The sequence below is a fragment of the Alexandromys fortis genome, unplaced genomic scaffold (genome assembly GCF_014885135.2).
Source record: "Alexandromys fortis isolate MF-2015 unplaced genomic scaffold, M_Fortis_MF-2015_v1.1 scaffold_88, whole genome shotgun sequence".
In the NCBI taxonomy this organism is placed as follows: Eukaryota; Metazoa; Chordata; class Mammalia; order Rodentia; family Cricetidae; genus Alexandromys; species Alexandromys fortis.
Genome location: NW_026067961.1, coordinates 5505953 through 5528659, shown reverse-complemented (window position 1 = coordinate 5528659; position 22707 = coordinate 5505953). Strand labels below are relative to the sequence as shown.

The 22707-nt window shown below is 49.6% G+C and overlaps 1 protein-coding gene across 4 annotated transcripts in view; it reads left to right on the top strand.

The window, feature by feature from the left end:
- Window positions 1-22707, top strand: part of Clstn1 (calsyntenin 1) — a 65573-nt gene that overhangs the window by 39725 nt on the left and 3141 nt on the right. The window contains exons 3-16 of one of the 4 annotated variants that reach the window (XM_050153351.1): window positions 4959-4988; window positions 6032-6227; window positions 8219-8427; window positions 11003-11152; window positions 11266-11451; window positions 13398-13646; window positions 14587-14708; window positions 15795-15957; window positions 18800-18856; window positions 20186-20343; window positions 20680-20828; window positions 21107-21333; window positions 21789-21959; window positions 22275-22420. In XM_050153351.1, the coding sequence (XP_050009308.1) occupies window positions 4959-4988; window positions 6032-6227; window positions 8219-8427; window positions 11003-11152; window positions 11266-11451; window positions 13398-13646; window positions 14587-14708; window positions 15795-15957; window positions 18800-18856; window positions 20186-20343; window positions 20680-20828; window positions 21107-21333; window positions 21789-21959; window positions 22275-22420 (2213 nt within the window). The remainder of the gene's footprint in view (window positions 1-4958; window positions 4989-6031; window positions 6228-8218; window positions 8428-11002; window positions 11153-11265; window positions 11452-13397; window positions 13647-14586; window positions 14709-15794; window positions 15958-18799; window positions 18857-20185; window positions 20344-20679; window positions 20829-21106; window positions 21334-21788; window positions 21960-22274; window positions 22421-22707) is intronic. The other 3 variants (XM_050153353.1, XM_050153352.1, XM_050153354.1) reach the window with 3 other exon arrangements.

The following is a 22707-nucleotide window of genomic DNA, read 5'->3' as shown; positions in this document are numbered from 1 at the left end:
CAACAGACACAGGCACGTACACAACACAGAGACACACACATATACACCACACAAACACAGACACACACAACAGACACACATACACAACACAGAGACACACATGCACAGCACACAAATAGACACACAACATATATACAAACACACCATACACCCACATATACACAATAGAGACACACATACACAACACAGACACACTACACAGACACAAACATAACAGACACGCACATAGACACACCATACAGAGACATATATACACAACGCACACATCAGAGAGACATATACACAACACAGACAGACACACTTCACAGACAGACAAACACAACAGTGACACACACAGACACATCACACAGAGACACATACACAATACACAGACACACCATACACCCACATATGTACAACAAAGAGTGACACACAACAAACACAACACACACGACACAGAGACAGAAACACCACACACACACATACACACAGGCTGCAGTTCCATAGAAAGCCCCATTAGCTAAAGCCAAGGTCTTCACCCCAGACTTAACTCCACTTCTTTTCTCTGTTGGTTTTCCCTGAATGTCCCTCCGCACTTCCTGCTGACTCTGCCTTCATTAGGCCATCTTCCCTCCCCCCTCTGGTGCTGCAGAATCTCTTACTGGCCACTTGTCCCACCTTGTGTCCACAGCTGGACCCAGCTGCCTCATTAAAATCACAGCTATGGGCTAGATGAACAGATAACACATGAGGCCATTTCCTGGCTGCCTCTGCTGAAGCCCCCTGGGAACCCAGCTTGTGCAAGGGTAAACCCCTTCCCTGCTATAGCAGCCAGCCAGCTGCTGAGGCTTCAGGTCACTGTAGGCAAAGGACCCAATAGAGGGGCTTTGAATAAGCCCTGGAGGGTTTCTGAAGCCCCTTGGCGGAGCCCACGACAGTAGCCAGCTGCAATACTCACAGTCAGTGGGGCTCAATGAGAAGAGTTACACACATCTGCTGGTCTCATTATAGACCATCACATCAGCCTTTGGAGGGCAGCACAATGTGCTTACAAGTCATACATGTTCCTGTTTCGTCAGCTGTGTCTTTGAAGGCACTCTTACAGGCTAGCCCCACCGCCCATCACACTGCAGAACAAGGTCATGTTTAAAACTGACATACTAATTCCCAGTCTTCCAGACAGACTCCATTCCATATTCTTTTCCTGGGCAGGAGGAGGCAACATCAGGCTTAGTTTCTCAGTTATACTCTGACCCCATTGACCCTGCCTTTAAAGTTCCTCCCATATCTAGGGCTGTTGTACTTCGAATATACCTGATCTCATCTAAAACACCCCCAGAGGGGCTGGAGAAGATGGCTCAGGTTAAGAGCACTTGGCTGTTCTTGCAGAGGGACCTGGGTTAAGTTCCTAGCACCCATATGGCTCACAACCTCCTGTGACTCCAGTCCTGGGGTTCCAGCATCCACTCTGGCCTCCACAGGACTGCACATACGTGGCACACATAAACTCGTGCAGGCAAATATGCATGTACATAAAAAGATCAAGCAATAAGACAAGAGTGGCCTCCCAAACATGAACTTGACCATTTCTTGCCGTCAGGTCTGGTCCCTAGCATCTGTTGCTGAAGTGATCCAGGTACCATGTTTGCCCAGGCAACCTTGTTTTAGCAGAGCTGAGGGAGGTCCCTTTCAAACCTTCATAATCCTGAAGTCCCATTTGCTGTGGGACAATGGTCTGTACCCTGTCACTTGTATTTTAAATAAATGCTGATTGGCCAGTAGTCAGGCAGGACGTATGGGCGGGACAATGGGAATTCTGGGAAGAGGGAAGTTACCGTCTGCAGTTGTCACCCAGATGAAGACTGGGAACTGGGCAGGACAGAAACTTCAGACAACACCCATTCATCCAAGCAGCTATTAATTTCCTTCCCTCTTTTTTTTTTTTAAATATTTATTTATTATGTATACAATGTTCTGTCTGTATGCCTGCAGGCCAGAAGAGGGCACCAGACCTCATTACAGATGGTTGTGAGCCACCATGTGGTTGCTGGGAATTGAACTCAGAACCTTTGGAAGAGCAGGCAATGCTCTTAACCACTGAGCCATCTCTCCAGCCCCTCCTTCCCTCTTGATAGAAATTCTTGCATCACTCTGAGAGGATGGCATAGCAATGCTTCTGAGCCTTCTGTGGAGGCTGAGGCAGGAGGATAGCTTGAGCCCAGGTGTTCAAGACCAGCTTGAGCAACAGAGCAAAGCCCTGCCTCCATTTTTTCCCATTGCTTGAGTATAGGGTGTCCTCAGCCTGTTATTTGAATGTCGCCTCAGTGGCAGCAATCAGCATTTCGTGCCAGGGTCCTGTCTGTATTGACTGCAGGCCTAGGGGCCTTGCCGGGAACACAGGCTCACATGATACGGAGCTGCCTGCCGCATTTGCCCTGTGCTCTGCAGCAAAGTGACCTCCAGTCAGAAATTGGAGCATTTACACTGAATCAAAGATTGGCAGTTGGGATCATCTCACAACATGTTTTTTAGTGCTGGAGAGAGGGCTCATCAGTTAAGAGCACACACAATTCCCAGGACCTATTTTGGGTGACTCACAGTCACTGGTAACACCAGCTCCCCTGGGATCTGATGGCTCTGGCTCCCAGGGCACCATTACACATCTGCATATAAACATAAGTAAAAGTAGTGAAGATAGAGCTTTATAAAATAATACTAATAACCAAAGCATTTTCATACTCCAGTTTATTAGCCCTAGGATGCTGGTTGGCATCACTGCCACCTAGGTTCTAACTCAGGGTGTGTTTTCCTTGAAGACCTCCACAGGAAATATTTAGGTTCTGTAGGCCATAGGGCCTATGGCAATGGTGTAAATCGACAGTGAACTTAGCCATCACAGTACGCAAATGAGAGCATGTCTGTGGTCCAGGCAAACATCGATGAAGACAGATGTGGGAATTTTAGTGTACTTTTCTAATGCTCTGAAATACTATTTAAAATGGTAACAGCTAGGTGTGGTGGGGTGCTGCTATAATCCGAGTACCCAGGAGCCTAAAGCAGGAGGATGGTGGGCTGGCCTGGGCTACAGAGTAAATTTCAGGCTAGCCCGGGGCTCATAGTAAGATCCTATCTCAGCTTGATGAAGTACTTTCAAAAAGGTAAAATCATTCTTTTAGTACACGGGCCTTTCAAAAAGAGGGGCAACCTGAATCTGGCCCTCATTCCATGGTCTGCAGAGTCTGGCCCCACAGCACCCTGGCCCCACGGCACCCCGGCCTTGTAGCCATGCAGGAGACCCTGCCTATGGTGGTGGTCTGGGCTGCGTTTTCTATGCAGTGTTGTGAGCCCTGGGTGGCATGTATGGCTAAGAAACTGAAGATTTAGTGTTAATTCATTTAAATGGATTTTAGTTTAAATTTGACATTCCCTCATGGCCAGCCTCTACCATGTTGGGCAGCCCTCATGATGGAGGAGGAGACATGGATGGACAGCTTCCTGCTGCACGTCCACTGGCAGGAAACGGCCTGAAGTTGCCATGTGGCTTTAGTGACAGCAGATGTGTGCTGAGTGTTTGCTGTGCCAAGCAAGGTTTTAAGCACCTTACATGTTTCAGCTCCCTAGATTCTTACTATCAGTCAAGAAAACGGATAAGCCACAGTCTCATATGTCAGTTGAGACAAGTGAGTGTTAGGTTATAAGGTTATGTGAAATTCAAGGCACAAAAAACCACGATCCACCAGACGGTGGTGGCGCACATTTTAATCCCAGTACTCGGGAGGCAGAGGCAGGCGGACCTCTGTGAGTTTGAGGCCAGCCTGGTCTACAAGAGCTAGTTCCAGGACAGGCTCCAAAGCCACAGAGAAACCCTGCCTCAAAAAACCAAAAGAAGGTGACTTTCTGTAATGCTACAGTCCCAGAAGTGGCATCTTTTCTGTGGTGGGCACGGGGTGACATCCAGTCACCAGGCTGGTCATCCCTGCATGGTTGTGACCTAGCATCTGTTCATCTGTCGCTCCGGTCATGCACTTTAGACACAGCTGTCAGTGGGGGCGAAGGGTTAACCCCTTCAGCTCCAGACTTTTGTTCTGTAAATCTCATGTTGATTTGAATGTTTCTAGAATCTTATTTGGAGAACTTGGTTTAAAAATAAGAATACAGAACAGATGTAGTGGTGCACGCCCTTAATCCCAGCACTCAGGAGGCAAAGGCAGGCAGATCTGTGAATTCGAGGCCAGCCTGGTCTACAGAGTGAGACAATGTCTCCAAACAAATGAAAATACTTAGGTTTACTTATTGTCATCAGAAGAAAAGTCCTATGACACGTGGGGTGCCGGGAAACCCTAGCAGCATTCCACCCCAGAGTGAGTTCAGGTGCAGTTACCTAATAGCTTAGGTAAGCAGGGTTCAAAGTGGTGTGGGTGTGAGGACCGGGTGTTTCCTCCTTAACAGCTCTGGTAGCTATCTACCGAGCGTGTGTTAATGACGTAACAGTTGTGCAGTTGTCTACTGAGTGTGTTAGTGACGTAACAGTTGTGCAGCTGTCTACTGAGTGTGTGTTAGTGACGTAACAGTTGTGCAGCTGTCTACTGTGTTAGTGACGTAACAGGTGTGCAGCTGTCTACTGAGTGTGTTAGTGATGTAATAGGTGTGTAGCTGTCTACCAAGTGTGTTAGTGACGTAACAGGTGTGCAGCTGTCTACTGAGTGTGTTAATGACGTAACAAGTGTGCAGCTATCTACTGAGTGTGTTAGTGATGTAACAGGTGTGCAGCTGTCTACTGAGTGTGTTAGTGACGTAACAGGTGTGTAGCTGTCTACTGAGTGTGTTAGTGACATAACAGGTGTGCAGCTGTCTACTGAGTGTGTTGGCGACATGTCCAGCTCTTGTAAGAAATGTGTTGCACCTTTAACAATATCCTTGTTGTTCCGTCTTCATCCTTTCTTGAATTACTGACATGGGTTTATCTTTTCTCCCTTTAGAGAGTTTTGAGGTGACAGTCACCAAAGAAGGTGATGAAGGGTTCTTTGTCTCCCTCTCATGAATATTAACCCACTAACTTGTTATAAAATTGGGAATCAGCCATTAAACGGAGCAACTGCCATGCCGTCCCCTTATTTATTCTCCTAGTTTTGTTTCATTTTTTTAAGTGTATTTATGGAAATTGTATGTAACCAGACCCTTGGTTAGAAATATCTGGAACTCAGACATCCATTTGAACTGCATGGACAGGACTTGCTTGGGACAGTTTTCTAGTCACTGAACCCGTGGAAGTGTGCAGGCTTCTTTTCACGAGAAATGGCTTTGCAGCTTCATATTGCGTCAGAGCGTTAACCTTGTCCTCCCACGGGTGTGCATGGAACCACGGAGCTTTCCAACCCAGAGAGTTTAGTTGTAGTGATGTTGCCGGCTGGTGTTCCTCTCAGGGGAAGCCGGAGCTGGGGAATCCTAGCGGATCCTCCCTGTGGCAGTGGATGTCAGCTGTTGAAATGGATGCCTGAAAACTTGGTATTTCTACCCCTCTTCTTTAGCAGTTTGTTTTGATTCCCTAATTTAGCCAGGCTCATTGCACAGGAAGACTTGATCTTTCTTTTCCTCGACAGAATTTCTGTAATTACGATGCTGGTCCCACATGTCACACTTCTTCTCCCAACGCTTAACTGTCCATTTTATCCTCTCTCTGGTGCAAACCCAAAGAATCGCCCAGTGCTCAGACCGCCTGGAAGCCTGGTGTGCTCAGGCCTTGGCTGTTGCTTATGACGTCCTTGACCCTTGAGCCCTGGAAGTGCTCCTGTGGAATGCCTGTCTATGCTCTCTCTCTTGTATCCCTGCATGAATGGATGCAAAGTAAACCAGTTGCTTGGAAAGCCAGAATCCGCTTCTACTAAAGTCCCAGAACTCACCCGTGTTAAAGCACAGTGTCCCCGCTTTGTCCACGGACCCCACAACCCCCCTGGCTGCTAAGTTGTTGTCGTCTATTTTCTTTGGGGGCGGGGGCAGCGCGCAGAAGGTTCATGGGGCAAGGCACACTAATCCGCTCTGCTTTACTCCCCAGGTGAGATTTGTGGCTTTAAAATTCACGGGCAGAATGTCCCCTTTGATGCCGTGGTGGTGGATAAGTCCACAGGGGAGGGACTAATCCGCTCTAAGGAGAAATTGGACTGTGAGCTGCAAAAAGACTACACGTTCACCATCCAGGCCTACGACTGCGGAAAGGGACCTGATGGCACTGGCGTGAAGAAATCTCACAAGTAAGTCGAGAGCAAAGAGCCGCCCAGTAGTGAGCGTGCGTGGGGAGCGGCAGCGGGACTTGGTCCCCAGTGCTCCGAGATGTGAGATGGAGCAGGAAGAGTTCTGCAGGGTCACAGACGGATTGGAAAGGTCTTTAAGGGTGGACTCCAGCCTGGGTGTGTCCTCTTTTGTGTCTAGCTTCTAGGAAGAGCCTGATGGGTAACAGGTTTTCAAAAAGGAATGAGTGGTTTTATACCACCGAGTATTCTTGGTAAGGAAACTAAAGCCCCACAGGAACGGTGAGTGACATGTGCCTGCTACTGAGGCACTCGGAAGGCTGAGGGAGGAGGATCACAAAGGCAAGGACTGCCTGGGTAACATAGCAAGACTTTGTCTCTGGAGGGGGCTGGGAGCAGGGACAGAGATAGACAGACGGACACACATACACACACACAGCCCCATATTGAACTTTTTCCTGAGGAAAATGATTTTGTTATTCTTTTTGGTTTTTTTTCGAGACAGGGTTTCTCTGTGTAGCCCTGGCTGTCCTGGAACTCACTTGGTAGACCAAGCTGGCCTCGAACTCAGAGAGATCCACCTGCCTTTGTCTCTGAGTCCTGGGATTAAAGGCGTGCACCATCACTGCCTGGCTGATTTTGTTATTCTTGTCTTTTCTTGTAAACTCTAAACGCATAAGCTAGCTAACTTGTGGAGGAAGTTGACATGACCAGAGGTCACTATAACAGAGAGGGCTCTAGAAGAATGGGCATAGAAGTCTAGACTTTTATCCCCTCAACACCAGGCCAATTGAATGTTGCTCAGCCTTCCTTAGTTCCTCGGCAGATTGCTAAGGAAAAGGGATATGTGGGCAGCATGGGCGCCACACGGATGAGCCTGGATCGGGATGCTCTGAAAACAGGGTATGATGAACTAGTGGAAAACTTCTCATTTGTACACAACGTGACATCCCTTTGTTCATTTGAGAAGATTGTGTTTGTGCTGAGGACGAAGCCTGGGCCTTGTGTATGTCAGATAAACACTTTGCAACTGGCCTATATATCCAAAAGTTTATATTTTGACCAAAAAACCTGATCAGTTGGTAGCCCTTGAAGTCTATTTAAGTGTCATTATTTGGAGACTGGCTCACTGGTACCCAGCTATGAACTTGGAAAGTGGCAGCTAGGAGTGCTGCTCCTGTGCGTCTTCATTTGTGGAACCAGGACTGGAAGGTGACCTCTTCCTGCTCTGTGGCAGTAGGACAAAACTTGTTTCTACACGTGTGTGTGTGTGTGTGTGCACGCATGTGTGCATGTGTGCGTGTGAGAGAGGCAGGCAGGCAGGCAGACTGCATGCATGTGTGTTCACAGATGTGTATGCCTGCGTGTGGATGTCCTGGGGTCCACTTGATGTACACATGCAGGTCTCTCCCATCTCAGGGAGTCTGGCTAGCCAGCTTGCCCTGCGTTCCTGTCCAGCCTCCCAGAGGAACACCACACCGGCCTCATTTCTGTGGGTGCTGGGGCTCAGCACTCAGACTCGTTTGGCAAGTGCTTCATCCACTGAGCCATCTCTCTACCTCATTTGTTCTAACTCACACAGTGAGACCATTTCTCTATTTCTAACCCCTCTTCCTTTGGCTGTAAGTCTTTAAAATTCTGTGATAATGCGTCTTGACATTATGACCAGAGACTAAGTAGTGTTTGGATTCCTCTCCCTTCCTCACATCCTGCCCCCACTTTAGAGGAAAATTCAGTCTCCTCTGCTGCATCGTGGATTTTCTAAGCCTATTGCCTCAATTTTAGGGGACAGAAAAATCAGCCCAAGTCCCAATTTTAACTTCCCCATGACTCCGTGCCAAATAAAAGAAATTGAATTTGGTTACATTTTGGCTTCACTGTAGGAAGCTCATGAAGCCGCATCAGGAAAGGAGAATGTAGAAATCAGCAGAATTGTTGCCTTTTGGGTAAAAGACAGAACAGAGCCCCACACCAGCCTTCTCCCCCTTGTCTAGGGCAACCGTTCACATCCAGGTGAACGACGTGAACGAGTACGCGCCTGTGTTCAAGGAGAAGTCCTACAAGGCGGCCGTGGTGGAGGGGAAGCGGCAGGACAACGTCCTCAGGGTGGAGGCTGTGGACGCAGACTGCTCTCCGCAGTTCAGCCAGATCTGCAGCTATGAGATCCTCACCCCGGATGTGCCGTTCACCGTGGACAAAGACGGTGAGTCGGTGACAGCGGGTGGTAACCTGGGCTTCCCAGTGCTGGCTGAGCATCAGTGAGCCTGCAGGCCTGAGCCCTGCCTCGTGCCTGTGACTCATGTTTGACTTTACTCTGGAAGTTTGGGCTCTTTGGGACTCTTTCCCTTTTCCTACCCAAATCAAGTGACGGCCTCGTTTGACATGAACCTTCTCACTTTCACCCGTGTGCACCTGAGTGTGTGGTCCCTTTAGGTACTTATTTTTTGTTCTCCATTTGATTGGAATCTTTTACACCCCCTCCCCATCACCCCCCACTTTTGGTGGTGCTGGGGATCCAGTCCAGGCTTTGTATGTGTTAAGCAAATGTTCTCCCACTGGGCTACACTTCCGGCCCCTCTGCCCCATCTTTAGGGTGAGCACTGATTGATTCATTCTTTAAGGAATCATTTTTGGTTCTGTGTCTCTGTGGGTGTGTACACGTGAGAGCAGGTGCACACGGGAGCCAAAGGTTTTGGATCCCCTGGAGCTAGAGTCACAGGCGCTTGTGAGCCCCTTGCTGTGGGTTCTGGGGGTGGAACTCTGATCCCCTGGAAGAGCAGTGTGTGCTCCTAACTGCTGAGCTGTCTCTCACCCTCCTTTGTTTATTTCTGAGCCAGGCTCTTCCCGTGCAGCCTCGGCTGGCCTCACGCCTCTTGTCCTCCTGATTGCAGGGATTATAGCTAAGATGAGGATTCGCACTGCTTCTGCCAGAACCTTTCCCCTGAGGAGCTGACAGAGCAATGCGAGAGCTCGACCTCTTTCTCCTGGGACTGCTTCTTTGTTGTTTTGAGAGACAGGGTTTCTCTGTGTAGCCCTGGCTGTCCTGGAACTAATTCTATAGACCAGGCTGGATTTGAACTCGAGAGATTCCCCCGTCCCTGCCTTCCTAGTGCTAGGATTAAAGGCGTGCACCACCCCTGCCCAGCCACGGTAATAACATTGTAAATTAGTGCACACTGCAGTCTTTGATGGAATTGTGGTTGTGTGAAACTTTGTAGGGTCTGGAGAGATGGCCGTGTGGTTACAGCACTGGCTGCTCCTGCAGAGGGCCCTTGTTCAGTTCTCAGCACTCACATCAGGCTGCTTACAACTGCCTATAACTCTAGGTCCAAGGGCTCCAACACCCTCTTCTGGTATCTGAGGGAACCAGGCATGCAAGTGATTTACATACATACTGCAGGTACTCACACATATACACAAAATAAAAGCGAATCTTAAAAAGACATTTTCATTCACATTTGAACAAAAGGATACCTCTTCCTAAGCAAGAGGACAGAGGGGGGAGGATTTTCTTCCCTCTCCCTCTTTTCCTCTTCCCTCCCGCCCTCCCTCCCTTCCCTTCCCTTTGGTGCTAGGGTAGCATTTGAGGTCGCACCTCGCAGGTGGTAACTATGGGTCCCACTGAGTCATACCCCAGCCCGAACCTCAGTTAATTTTGGTTTGTTTGTTTGTTGAGGGAAGAGAGAATTTCTTGCAGTCCAGGTTAGCTTTGAACTTGACATGTAGCTCAGGACAGCCCTGAACTTTTAATCCTCCTGCCTCCACCTCCCACGTGCTGGGCTTACAGGTGTGTGCTCTACTCTTGGTAAGGAGTGCTGAGCATCAGAGCAGAATTGTGTCCCCAGCCCTCAACTTTGTTTTCTTTAACAAAATTAATCTTTCAGCATATGTATTTAATGAAGCTTGACCTCATTGTTAGCATTTAAGGTATTTAAACTATTTGCCCTTTTTTATTCTTACATGCAAAGTACTAAATGTTGATATAAAATCAGAGCAGGCGAGGTGGCTCAGGGAAAAAGCACTTATCACATAGCCTGATGACTTGACTTCAGTCCCCAGAGCCATGGTAGGAGGAGAGAACTCACTCCTGAAGGATGTCCTTTGACCTCCGCACATGTGAGGAGGCATACACATACACCCAATTAAAATGTTTCTAAAAAGCTGGCCGTGGTGGCGCATGCCCTTAATCCCAGCACTGGGGAGGCAGAGGTAGACAGATCTCTCTGAATTCTAGGCTAGCCTGGTCTACATGTGAGTCCCAGGACAGCCAAGGTTACATAGTAAGACCATGTCTCAAAAAAAAAAAAAATTAGGGCTGGAGAGATGGCTCAGTGGTTAAGAGCATTGCCTGCTCTTCCAAAGGTCCTGAGTTCAATTCCCAGGAACCACATGGTGGCTCACAACCATCTGTAATGGGGTCTGGTGCCCTCTTCTGGCCTGCAGGCATACACACAGACAGAATATTGTATACATAAATAAATAAATAAATAAATAAATAAATAAATAAATAAGAATCCCAAAGATATTTAAAAAAATTAAAAAAGAATTTTTAAAACCAGTATAGAAACTGCAGGGATGGGGGCGGAGTACTCAGTACACAGGAGGACTGACTGTGTGCTCACACTGCGCTCGGACACTAGAGCATGACCTCAGCGAGTTCTGCGGTCAAGGGGGGATGGAAGAGTGTGTGACCTCGGGACTGAGTTTATTTCAGGGCTTGTCAGTCTTGCACATCACAAGTAAAGATGGTTCTCATCGCTGCTTTCCTTCTCTGCCAGGCTACATTAAAAACACAGAGAAGCTGAACTATGGCAAAGAGCACCAGTATAAGCTCACGGTCACGGCCTACGACTGTGGGAAGAAAAGAGCCACGGAAGACGTTCTGGTGAAGATCAGCGTTAAGCCCACCTGCAGCCCCGGGTGGCAGGGTGAGCTCCAATCTCTCTGCTTCCGCACCCATTCTGAAAATGTACGTGCCGTAGAAACACATAAACGTGAGCTTTCTTTTTTCTCTCCCGCACCCATCCGTGGGGCATCGCAGGCTGGAGCAACAGGATTGAATACGAGCCCGGCACGGGGGCGTTGGCTGTCTTCCCAAGCATCCACTTGGAGACCTGTGACGAGCCCATCGCCTCAGTGCAGGTCACAGTGGAGCTGGAGACCAGCCACATCGGGAAAGGCTGCGACCGAGACACCTACTCTGAGAAGTCCCTTCACCGGCTCTGTGGTAAGGAGGTCCGGTGTCTGGAGCCCTCAGTCTTGAGGGAAGACAGGACCCCGTCGGACCCTAGCCTGTGTCTGGGCTGTTAAATGATAAGCAGAACAGATACGATGTTGTGAAGTGGCCTTTGCTGCCTTGCTGGCTGCTTTTCATTCGGACAGGCTCTCGGGGAAAGCACAGGCTCTGTAGACTCTGTCCAGAGTGCTGCATGTGTGTGCACTGAAGAGCTCATAATTTGAAGAATTTAACCCATTGAGAATCATCCAAGTGCAGATGATGTAAGAATAAGGAGCCGGGCTTCGGAATGTGCTCTGGAGTTGAGTTATTCAGAGGTTGAGGCAGGGGATCGTTTGAACCTAGGAGTTCTGGTCCAGCCTGGGAAATAGAGGGCACACTGTTTCAGAGGCCCATGCTTTTTCTAATGCATGAGGCTCTGAGTTCGCTCCCCAGCACCAGGAAGAAAGAGTAGAAACCTTAACCTGACAGCTGTAAAATCTTTTCTCTACTCTTTTTTTAAAATTACTTTTATTTATTTTATATATGTGGGTGAGTGTGTGCCACAGTGGTCTGCAGAAGTCAGAGGGTAGGTAGTGAGGTGGTCGCTTTCTCCCCCCACGTGGTTCCAGGTTTGGTGGCAGGTGCCTTTGCCAGTGCTGAGCTGTCTCCTCTCCCTGCTCTTTGACTCAGTAATTCCAGTTCTAGATGTTTATCCTAAGAGCAGAATCACCGCACACATACATGCTCGTTGAGGACAGGTGTGTAACGAAGGAGTTTGGGGTAACAGTCAGTGTCCACCAGTGGGAGGACTAATAAAAACGCTGTATAGCCACTCTGAGATGCTGCTACAGAGCGAGGAGAATGTGTGGCATTGCAGACTCAGCAGGCCTCCAGTAAGTAAGAAGCATTTGTGAGCAGACGAGGACTCAGTGGTTAAGAACACTGGCTGTTCGGGGTGTGGGTCCCAGCACCCACATGGCAGCTCACAACGGTCTGTAACTCCAGTCCCAGGAGCTTTGGTGTCCTCTTCTGATCTCCTTGGACATAAGGCATGCAAGAGGTGTATAGACATACATGCAGAAAAAACACTTGTGCACATAAAATCAAAAAAAACAACCTTCTGGGCTAGAAAGAGCTCAGTGGGTAAGGCACTTGCTGTGCAGGGTGAGGATCGGGTGTAGATCCCCAGAACCCACTCAATCCAGAGAGGTAGAGCGGCCCACCCAGTCATGTTGGTAGCTCTGGGTTTGATTGAGAGACCTGCCTCACTGAATAAGGTAAAGGTAACTGAGGATGATTCCTTCACATGTGTGCACACCTGTACACGTTTGCCCAAACACATGCAGACATACATGCACACAAAGGCACATACCACTAACATGAAAATGAAGAAGAAACTTTTATATGTTCATTTAAAAAGGACTAGAAGTGTTTATACACAAAAATGGTGTCTATTTGGGTGGGAACATAAAAAGTTACATTGTTATTGTGCTTGTTTTGAGGCAGGGTCTTTCCGAATAACTCTGGCTAGCCTGAAACTCAATATGGGAATAGGCTAACTTTGAACTCACAAAGGTCTGCCTCTGCTGGTGCTAGGATTAGAGGCGTGTGCACCATGCCTAACTGTGTTTTATCTTCTTCATCCTTCATCCTTAAAACAAAAAGCCACAGACTGTGTTTGTATCTCTGTTGTTTTTGTTTTTGTTTTGTCTTATTCTGTAACCCAGGCAGACTTTGAATTTGGCAGTCCTCCTGCCTCTGCCTCCCTTGTGCTGGGATTACCGATGTATGTATTACACATTTTTGTTAAGAAAAAAAAATTCCTTGTTTTTTAGGGAAGGCGAAATCAAACGAGCAGCCATTCTAAGGGTGAGAGACACCCTTAGCGTGGCCCTGAGCCACTCTCAGGCGTTCCGTTCTCCATGGAACTGACTCTCATGTCTCTTTGGTTTCAGGGGCTGCAGCTGGCACCTCAGAGCTGCTCCCTTCCCCGAGCAGCTCCTTGAACTGGACTGCTGGCCTTCCCACCGACAACGGCCATGACAGCGACCAGGTCTTTGAGTTCAATGGCACTCAGGCAGTGAGAATCCCAGATGGCGTTGTGTCCCTTGACCCCAAAGAGCCCTTTACGATTTCTGTGTGGATGAGGCATGGACCTTTCGGCCGGAAGAAGGAGACAATTCTCTGCAGTTCAGACAAGACAGGTTGGTTGCATCCCTGCACCGGCTGGTATTCCTCACAGGGACTAGTTCCTCCACAGATAAGGTTCTCTATTTTATGCTAGGGACACTTTGTCCTTAGAGACACAGCACCAGCCGGGGCGGGGGGGTTATCCTAAGTTCTCAGTAAAACCCCTGTGTGTATGTTCCTAACCCCTGTCTTGGCTCAGCTAGAGGTTCATTTATGCAGATAAAACATGTCTTTAAATCTACTCAAGAAACTGTCCTGGGGGCTGAGAGATGGCTCAGAGGTTAAGAGCACTGCCTGTTCTTCCAAAGGTCCTGAGTTCAATTCCCAGCAACCACATGGTGGCTCACAACCATCTGTAATGAGATCTGGTGCCCTCTTCTGGCCTTCAGGCATACACACAGACAGAATACTGTATCCTTAATAAATAAATATTTAAAAAAAAACAAAACAAAACTGTCCTTACTCTGTTGAAATAGGAGCGGCGGGGCTGCGTCCCCAACACCCCGGCCGCTTGGCTAGCTCATGCCCGAAATAACAACACAGAAACTGTATTCATTTAAGAACTGCTTGGCCCATGAACTCTAGCCCTTACAGGCTAATTCTCGCACCTGGACTAGCCCATTTCTAATGATGTGTGTAAGCACCCCAAGGTGCGCTTACCGGGAAGATTCTAGCCTATGTCCATTCTGGGTTCGGAGCTGAGAGGAGCTTCATTGCATGCATCTGCCTGGGAGCGCGGAGCATGGCGTCTCTGCTCCAGCCCTCTGGAAGCAGAGCAGAGTCTGACCTCACTTCCTCTTCCGCCCAGATCCTATTCTGTTTATTCCACCCACCTATGTTCTAAGCTATGAGGCCAAGCAGTTGGTTTATTATAATTAACCAATTACCTTCCTCCATCATTACTCCCCCTGGAACCTGGAGGTGGCAGTTCACCCATAGACGCTGTCTTTGCAGACATGAACCGACACCATTACTCGCTGTATGTCCATGGGTGCAGGCTGATTTTCCTCCTCCGTCAGGACCCGTCGGAGGAGAAGAAATACAGGCCTGCGGAGTTCCACTGGAAGTTGAACCAGGTGAGTAAATAGAAACCTTGCCAGGTGTCAACCTCTCGGGATGTGACCGTCTGCAGGACATCATGGTTTGTGTATCTGTGGGTCACAGGACAGCAGATCAGATCCCCTTAACTCCTTCCTGCCAAAGCCCACCTTTTCCTGTGTGTGCATTTTACGGCAAAATAATAGCGTAAATATTATCTTCTTTGTAGACCAGAAAGATGACTCACTAGGTAAAGGGACTTGCCACCAGGCCTGACCACCTGATTTTGGTCCCCAGAACGCATGCACACGATGGAGAGGACTGCCTCCCACAAGTTACCTCCTGATGTGCACACGTCATGGCACGTGTACATGCACATACTCATTTCCAGAGTTAAATGTGAAAAAGAATATGTGATTTAAGCTGACAATACAGTTATGTTGTATTGAGTGCGGGAATGGCACTGAAACCCTCCTGTTTAACTTCCTGGTCACCGTGTGAGCAGGCGCCACCGTGTGGTTGTATGTGGTTCTGGGGATTGCTGCCCCTGCCAGGGCCCTGTGTGTGGCCCTTCCCTCAGCCCGCCTGTCCGTGTGGATGAGCAGTTGACAGAGAACATGAGCACTCACTGTCATGCGCCCTTTTCTGAGACCGATGATTATTATCCTGGCTCAGAAGCGAATGGCTGGCACTCGGGAGCAGAGGCAGTGCCATCGAGTCCCAGTCTAGTTCGAGAACAGTCTGGGCTACATAGTGAAACCCTGCCACAAAAAGGGGGGGGGGGAGGGAATAGCTAGTTGATAGCCTGACCCAGTGTTTAGGAGTTAAGTGTCCAGCTTGCTGCTAAGGAGACTTGTGGATGCTGCTAAGGGTAGAGAATTGCTCAGCCCTTGTTAGCGTCCCTGGCATGTGGCGATTGGAAATGCCCTAGTGATGATGAAGTTGACCTGCCCCTTTGTGGTGGGATGTGTTTGCTAAATACTTTCTTGCTAGATTTTTTAAAATCCTTTTCTTTTCAGGAAGTCGTTCCTGACACGTGACTCATTTCCCACACCCTGCTGCTCAGGGTTGCAGCTTCGGGCGCACAGCTGGCTGACATGTCACGCTTTCTTTGCCTTGGCTAGGTCTGCGACGAGGACTGGCACCACTTTGTCCTTAATGTGGAATTCCCAAGCGTGACTCTCTATGTGGACGGTGTGTCTCACGAGCCTTTCTCTGTCACAGAGGACTACCCACTTCATCCAACCGGGATAGAGACTCAGCTCGTGGTCGGAGCTTGCTGGCAAGGTAACAGTTGCTGGCCTCCCATCCCCCAGCCCTGGGAACTAACACCTCCTTGCTGTGTTGTGACTATGTCGGGTCAGATTCTTAGTTGCTCTCCTCTTTACCCACGTGTCCTTGTGTCTGTGTGCAGCCTTTTAGAGGACACGCCTGATGTCATGGGTGGTTGATGTCACCGTTCTTGAACCTGAATGACAGACAGGGAAGGCATGATCAGGAAACTAGCCTATAAATCAATCTGATCATTAATTATTGATGTCTGTGAAGTGACACAGAAATGTGGAGGACACAGAAGAGTCTGCGCTGTAGGCTTCTATAGTACTTAGCCCTTGGTAGCTCAGCAGGAACCTGGTTGAGTGAGGGAGCATTTGGAGGGGCCAGGGTTGCAAACCGCTGCCTTGAACAATATGTATGTGCAGAATCTCAGGCAGCCAGTTAAGTTGAAATAGTGGCCAGCACACTGAAGACTCCGAACTTGTGCAGTAATAACCCATGATGCCCTGTTAATGGGCGAGACAAAGCTTTAACAGCAGGGCCAGAAAAGATTGGAATTTGAAAGGGCGTTGGGGATAGTATGCGGATCCCTGCTCTGCTGTGCAGTGGTGAGAAGAGACCCATGATTCTGCTGGTGACAGGGTCACAGTCACCGCCCACTGCTGTGGTTGTAGCCTATATTTATAGCCAAAGGAAATAAGTTAGTGGGAATGAACGTTAACTGTCCAAGTTCATGGAGCGTCAGTGTGCCCTTGGACCCTTGGACCTCACATCATTTCAGGGTACTGCACCATCACTGAGTGCTAGATGACCAGACCTAAGACAGATTTTTCTCCCCGTGGGAAGATAGAACCTTGACTTTGGTTAGAAAGGTATAAGTGGGGCTGGAGAGATGGCTCAGAGGTTAAGAGCACTTACTGCTCTTCCAGAGGTCCTGAGTTTAATTCCCAGTGCTCACATGGTGCCCTCTTCTGGCCAGCAAGCATACAGACAGAACACTGTGTACATAATAAATAAATAAATCTAAAAAAAAAGGTATAAGTGCATCTAATTCCCAAATTTGTTTATTTTGGGAGAACTTGAATTTCCTAGTTTCTCTGTAAATTCTTTCGGACACAGAGGAATAAGCTAGCATGTTGAGGTGACCCTCTTCAGTAGCCCCCAGGGTTACTGCTGCTTTACACACGTGCCTGGGAGAAAATGGGGTATGAAGCCAAAGGCTGAGTTGCAAGGCACGCAGACAGTTTAAGTTTAAATTCAAATGTGGTGTAAGAATCAAAACACAAGCACAAGCCGGAACGAAACTTTCTATTCCGGTGGTTTCATTGTTTTGGTTAAATGGGCCACCCTGCACTGTCTGGCCTTCTCTGGTCACGGTGGCGCTGCCGGGAAGTAGCAAGTGATTTTCATCTTTTCTTTCTTTTGACTTCAACTGTTGCAGCTTTTCCAACCTGACAACCATTTCTATACGAAACCAACACACATTTTTTTTCTTCTGATTTTTAACATTTTATATGTCGTGGATGTTTTGACCTGTATGTATGCCTGTGCACCAGGTACATGCCTGGTGCCTGTGGAAGCCTAGAAGAGGTCCAGGTCCCCTTGAATCAGTGTAGCAGGTGGTTGTGAGCCACCACGGGGGTGCTGGGAATTGAACTTAGGACCCCTGGAAGAGCAGCCAGTGCCCTTAACCACTGAAACGTACTCTAGCCCCTACCAACACAAGTTGTTTAAAATTCAGTTCACACGCAGGAAGGTGACCTCTGCCTTTCAGTGAATGTGGAAGCCCACTCCCTGCGAACACAATATGGGAAGGGTGGGCCATAGGCAGCAGCAGCGTCACCTCTGTCATAGAGAGATCACAGTGGGTAGCCATGAAGGAACAAAATGGCTTCACAGGTCTGACATTACCCCAAGACACATCTCCACACTTGGTGGGGAGATCCCTAGGCAGACTGTAGTGGCCATTGTGGAGGCATTTCCTCCACAGTGCAGTACAGAATGTGTGGGTTCTGGGGTTGGAGAGATGGTTCAGTGGTTAAGAGCACTGGCTGTCCTTCCAGAGGTCCTGAGTTCAGTTCCCAGCAACCATGATGTAGCTCAGAGCCATCTATAATGAGATCTGGCGCCCTCTTCTGGCCTGCAGGCATCCATGCAGGCAAAACACTATACATAGTAATAAATAAATAAATAAATCTTTTTTTTTTTTTTTTTTTTTTTTTTTTTAAAGAGTGTGTGGGTTCTGTGCCCAGCCATGGGTATGTGTCCACCAACAGGGCTTCAGGTTTTGTGCCCTGATCTGCAGCTGTAGAGACTGTGGCTGGTGAGTGCCCAGGCCTGCTGCAGGTCATCTATCTGGGTGAGCCTTAGCCAGCCTCCCTCTTAATGTCCTCTTTTCTCTGTCATCTAATCCAGAAAGTACAGACACACGTGTTTTTATGTGCTACAGTCTTGACCCTGGTGCGGGCCCTCCCATCTTGTCTGTGTGTTCCACTTCCCTGTGTGGAGGGAAGAAGCTTATGTTCCAGGAGCCAGCGCCCCTGCTGGCCAGACCTCCTGGGAACGCGTTGTTTGTTCTACGCAGATAGTGAATTTTGTGTGCCTGCTTTTTTGCCTTAACTTGAATCTGGTTTGTGTTCTGGCGAGGAGAAGAGGCGATGATGTATAAAAGGGAAGGCCTCACATGAAGCGTTGGAGGGGCCACTTCTGGGGAAATGTCGTCCAGGTGAAACACATCCTGGATGTCAAGAGGGACTTTGTTTTCTGGGGCTCGTGTTGGCTGCTGGCACCTGAGGTCCCATGTGAAGGCCTAACCTCTCGGTCTTGTCTGCTGTCTCTTGTCTTGCCTTTGCAGAGTATGCAGGAGTCGAGAGCGGCAATGAGACTGAGCCTGTGACTATGGCCTCCGCAGGTTGCTGGACACCCCACCCCCACCCCCATTCACTATAGTGTTTCCTTTAAAGATGGGACATTGATTCATTTCACCTGTCGCATGAGATGAGCAATTGCATTTTGATCCTGGACACCATTTCAGCTGCTTGCCCGCATCGAGCTTCCTCATTGCTCCTGGGACTTCCCTACCTGCCCCTGTCGACCCTGCACCCCCCCATGGCTGCACTTGGGGGGTATTAGTGCCTCCAGTTCCCCACGGCCACTGCACGAGGCACCCATTACAATTCCTCAAGCTGGGTTTCGGGGGGCACTTTGTGGTGATCGCGTGGTTAAGCCACAGGACAGGAAGAGTTTTTCTGTTGTCTGTCACGAATGATACTGAATTCTAAACAGAAATAGTGGTCCCTAGGGATGACTTGCCAGGCCAGGGCCCTGTTCTTCGTTAGTGTAAATGCCAGCTGTAGTTTGTGGCGCTTTGTTGTGGGCTGCCAAGGTCTCCTCTGGGGTTTAGTTTTCTTCTTTCCGTCTTCCCCGTCATCCTCAGAGACAGAAGTCAACAAAAGAGCTTCCTGAGGGCAAAGATGGCTCCATATGTGAAGCTCTTGCTATGCAAGCGTGGAGATGAGAGTTCAGAGTGCTGGCACCCGTGTAAATGCCGCATGAGCCTGGCACCAACTTGTAATTCTGTGGATTAGAAGGGATTGCCTGAGCAAGCTAGCTAGTTAGACTCGCTCTGTAGGTGAGCTCTGCCTCAAGGAAAAGGTAGAGAGCAGCGAAGGAAGAGCCAGCATCAGCCTCAGGTCTACCCTGTACATGTATATGCATATACATGTGAATACTGTACACTTGTGCATGTACACACAAATCTCCCTAGAAGGCCTATTAAATGCTTTTATGTGTGGACTCTGAGTATCCCAGAGTTTCTGCCTCCCCACCCCCACTCCTGTGTCTTCAGAGTCAGGGAAAGCATCCCACAGTGTGCTCAGCCAAGTAGGTGTTAGATGAACAGCTAGTGCTAAGGGGGCAGTGCCCTGTGCACCTTGGTCTATGGTTCTGGGTTGACCACCATCCATCAGGGAGTAGTCAGATATGGAAGAAGGGGCCCCTGGGCATCCAGGCTCTGGGTGAGGGAACCCCCCACCCCAAGCTTCTCTCTTCTCCAGGCCATGTGCATGATCATAAACAATTTAATTTTTTCATTGCGCTTCCATGTAGATTGCAAGGCTAACAGTTTGGTCTGAACTAACTTGCATGTCCATCCATCGAGCTGCCACCACTGGTTACAGCCTGAGCGGTAACCAGGAGCTGCGAGCTGCAAGCCTAACATCCCGCCCCTCCTGTCCCCCAGGTGGCGACCTGCACATGACACAGTTTTTCCGAGGTAACCTGGCCGGCCTCACAATCCGTTCTGGGAAGCTGGCGGATAAGAAAGTGATTGACTGTCTGTATACCTGCAAGGAAGGGCTGGACTTGCAGGTCCCCGAGGATGGCAGCAGAGGGGTGCAGGTAAGTGTCACCTCAACTCAGCCTAGCCTGCTAGGAGTGGGGCCGCCAGGGTAAGGCAGAGGTGGGTGAAAGGATTTTTTGGTTTTGGTTTTGTTATTCGAGGCAGGGTTTCTCTGTATAGCCCTGGCTGCCCTGGAACTCATGCTGTAGACCAGATTGGCCTCAGAGATCACCTGCCTCTGCCTCCTGGGTGCCTTCATCTGGCTGGGGGTGAGGGATTTTACTCTGGGGACTAAAGAGTCAGCGGTTCAGTCGGGCTGATTGCTCCGCCATCTCTCACGGCTTCGGCTCCTCTCGGCTGCAATCTTGTTCCCAACTCTAGTGTGATGGTTTCAGATCCACGCGAGCTCCAGTCAGGCTGTGTTGACCTTGGAGGGAGACGACGTTGGCGAGCTGAATAAAGCCTTGCAGCATGTTTCCTATCTGAACTCAAGGCAGTTCCCCACGCCCGGCATCCGCAGACTCAGAATCACCAGCACGGTCAAGTATGTCCTGACCGGAAGCAGGGAGTGTGTTCCCACTTCACTGACCTGTTGGCGGAGTGTGTGTGTGTGCCCTTAGACTTGCCTTCCCCTCTAAGGGAGGGGAGTCATGACTTCATCTTGCAAAGCCTGGAGGAATTAAATTTCTCCCAACCACAATGGGAAGTGCATTCCTGGAGTGGCCATCCTCTGTCCCCTCCAAGCCTCACACAAACCTTTGATGGGTGACAGCCTCCTAGCTCTCAAAGCCCTCAGCCTCCTTTCTCCCTGCTTCCCTGAAGGTGTTTTAATGAGGCGGCTTGCATCGAGGTGCCCCCAGTTGAAGGCTACGTGATGGTTTTGCAGCCAGAGGAGCCCAAGATCAGCCTGAGTGGGGTCCACCACTTTGCCCGGGCAGCTTCTGAGTTTGAGAGCCCAGAGGGCATTTCGCTCTTCCCCGAGCTCCGAATCATCAGCACCATCACCAGAGAAGTGGAGCCTGAGGGGGACGGGGCTGAGGACCCTACAGGTAACAGCTGCACCTGGGCCTGCCAGCCCCCTCACGGGTCCTTTTTCTGTGCGGTTCTAGGGTTTAATGTTTTCGTACTTGAGTCTGCTTCTGAATCCTGGCTGCGGGTGGAGGGAATCTTTACATTGCTTTTTAGTCAGACATCAGACTTTAAGACATAGCTTTAAGGCCAGCCCACAGGAAGACAGTGTCCCCCCCATTCTTACTGGGTACTCACCAAGTTCTGTTTATCCACTGAGCTGTTTCTGGGCCTGGGACCCGGGCCTTCAACATGCTGGCCTTATGTTCCACCACTGCCTATAATCCCAGCGCCCCACGTCTTGACAGCGACTCCTCCTTGCTTCAGTCTCAGTCCCTAGAACTCTGGCTGTGAGCCTGAGATGCGGCTGGGGATTGGGGTTGACTGGCGTTGCCCGCCCCATAGCCTCTGCTATTTCTGGTCGGCATTTCTGCAGTTCAAGAGTCCCTGGTGTCAGAGGAAATTGTGCATGACCTGGACACCTGCGAGGTCACAGTGGAAGGGGAGGAGCTGAACCCAGAGCAGGAAAGTCTGGAGGTGGATGCGGCCCGCCTCCAGCAGAAGGGCATCGAAGTGAGCCACTCGGACCTGGGCGTGGTCTTTACAGGTGAGGGGCTGGAGCTGAGCAGAGGGTAAGATGGAAAGGGAGGCTCTTGCTGCCTGCAGAGTGGACTGACACATTCGCTTCACACCGCTGCCCTCTGCACATGGTGGGGGTGCAGAGAATGGGGGACATAGGCAGTGCCGTATGCAGGGTGAGCTGGGCACATAACGGCACAGGCCCCTGGATGGAGAAATGCTCCTACTTGCCTCAGCCACAAGGGTGCGGCCATTGGCTCAGCTGACCCAAGTGCGTGACTTCAGGTTCCTGGGTCCACCCACGCTCCAGACTTAAAAGCCACTTGCCTTTGACACCCCCCAGGTGTGGACACCATGGCAAGCTATGAGGAGGTCTTGCACCTCCTGCGCTATCGGAATTGGCACACCAGGTCCCTGCTTGACCGGAAGTTCAAGCTCATTTGCTCAGAACTAAATGGTCGCTACCTCAGCAACGAATTCAAGGTGGAGGTGAGTCCAGCCCCACCCATGAAGGGCCAACGGTAGAAGGTACTCAAGTGTCCTGACTCTTGGTCCCAAGGTGGCTTTGTTCACACTGTGGGCTGCTGGCAGGGTTCACATGCAGGCTTGGAGACCTTGGCTAGAGGTAAAGGGTGAGTGTCTTTAGGAGGGGTAAGGTTGCTCCTGGGGGTCCACATGGGAAAATCCCCAGGGAAGCAAATGGCCTTGCAGCTGTGTTGGATCACCACCGGCTGGGGGTGCCGACACTAGGCCGTGGTCACCCTGAGGTCACAGTA